Genomic DNA, 2,025 nt, shown 5'->3' with positions numbered 1-2,025 from the left:
AATACCAAGCCACACTTTTCAGCTACAGAAAAAGCAGCAAGCCTTGCAACCAGGAAGATGCCATCTTACTATCCAAACATAACACAGAAACACTACATATTTTCTTCTCTACCATCCCCAAATTAATACAAGTTTCATTTTAGAACTTTTGTTCAAATCTATTGAGACTCGGTATCTTACTGCCACACACGTTTATAATGTCTTGGGCATTGGCTTGGAAAGGTAATCCTCTCATGTGGACAAAATGCAGAGAAGACGTAGTTCCAAAATCAGCAGCCTCTGGAAGCTTTTCTGGCACCTCCTTAGGCAATTCTGAGAGGTGGAACAGAAAGCACTGTTAAAACATAACAGCTTCAAGGGTTATTAACAGATTCTAATTAGGTATGACTTCTATGTCCAAATCCTCAATTCCTCTTAAGAGCTTTAAAAGCCAAAATGATCTGAAATTTCTGCCACTTAACAAATATCACCTGAACACCCATAAGCACTGAATGCCTCAGACCACTACCAGTTTAAGAACTTACCCCTTTCTGCAACAACAGAGAGCAGATAAAATGATTATGAATTAAACCCTAAAAGAGACTTTCTAGATTATAGGTACTAAAAAGAAAAAAAAGGAACAAAGGCTGGGCATGGTAGCTCACACTTGTAATCCCAACACCATGAAAGGCTGAAGTAGGAGAATCACTTCAGCCCAGGAGTTCGAGACCAGCCTGGGCAACACAGTGAGACACTGTCTCTACAAAACAAAAAGACGCCGGGTGCGGTGGCTCACGCCTGTATTCCCAGCACTTTGGGAGGCTGAGGCAGGTGGATTACAAAGTCAGGAGATCGAGACCATCCTGGCTAACACAGTGAAACTGCGTCTCTACTAAAAATGCCAAAAATTAGCCAGGTGTGGTGGGGGGCACCTGTAGTCCCACCTACTTAGGAGGCTGAGGCAGGAGAATGGCATGAACCCGGGAGGCAGAGCCTGCAGTGAGCCGAGATCCGGCCACTGCACTCCAGCCTGGGCGACAGAGCAAGACTCCATCTCAAAAATAAATAAATAAATAAAGAAAGAAAGAAAGAAAAAGAAAAATAACTTAGCTGGACATGGTGATGCATGTCTATAGTTCCAGCTACTCAGGAGGCTGGGGTGGAAGAACTGCCTGAGCCCAGGAGTTCAAGGTTGCAGTGAGCCATGATTGTGCCACTGCACTCCAGAATGGGCCACAGAACAAGACCTTGTCTCAAAAAACTATATATATACATACACACACACACACATATATATATAGTGACAAGATAATCCCAAGGTACCAGTTTAAAAAGTATTTATCAAACTTAAAAGATTCCAAATGTTGCTCTGAGTTAGGAATCAAAGAAATAATTAAATCCAGAAGCAAACAAAAATCCTTACTTCTGGTGGGCACAGTGGCTCATGCCTGTAATCCCAGCACTTTGGGAGGCAGAGGTGGGCGGATCCCCTGAGGTCAGTAGTTCAACACCAGCCTGGCCAACATGGGGAAACCCTGTCTCTACTAAAAATATAAAACCTAGCCGGCCACAGTGGCAGGCACCTGTACTCCCAGCTACTTGGGAGGCCGAGGCAGGAAAATGGAGTGAACCCAGGAGGCGGAGCTCGCAGTGAGCAGAGATCTCCCCACTGCACTCCAGCCTGGGCGACAGAGCAAGACTCTGTCTCAAAAAAAAAAAAAAAATCCTTACTTCAGTCAATATTCCTGCTCATTACCCAAATCTTCCCCCATCTTAATTTAAATATTGACATTTTACTTCCTTTTATCACATTTTTACTACCCAGCTTTTGATATAGTTAATAAAAATGATTAAATTAAAAACCTAGCAAAATAATTAAGTCTTTCTGCATATACTCAAAGCATGTACTATACTCAAAGACCTATTAAATCTTTAGGCCTGGTATGTTGGCTCACACCTGTAATTCCAGCACTTTAGGAGGCTGAAGCAGGTGGATCACTCGAGGTCAAGAGTTCCAGACCAGCCTGGCCAACATGGCGAAACCTT

General features: G+C 43.3%; 1 protein-coding gene across 1 annotated transcript in view; it reads right to left on the bottom strand.

Annotated features, from left to right (window-relative positions):
- The window catches only part of GRSF1 (G-rich RNA sequence binding factor 1), a 24,029-nt gene that overhangs the window by 6,857 nt on the left and 15,147 nt on the right, over positions 1-2,025 (bottom strand). Inside the window, exon 7 of the mRNA XM_011998147.1 lies at positions 191-312. Coding sequence (XP_011853537.1) covers positions 191-312 — 122 coding nt within the window. The remainder of the gene's footprint in view (positions 1-190; positions 313-2,025) is intronic.

The sequence above is a fragment of the Mandrillus leucophaeus genome, unplaced genomic scaffold (genome assembly GCF_000951045.1).
Source record: "Mandrillus leucophaeus isolate KB7577 unplaced genomic scaffold, Mleu.le_1.0 Scaffold559, whole genome shotgun sequence".
Taxonomy (NCBI): Eukaryota; Metazoa; Chordata; class Mammalia; order Primates; family Cercopithecidae; genus Mandrillus; species Mandrillus leucophaeus.
Note: the sequence above shows the minus strand (reverse complement) of the source record. Positions and strands in the feature narration are given on the sequence as shown.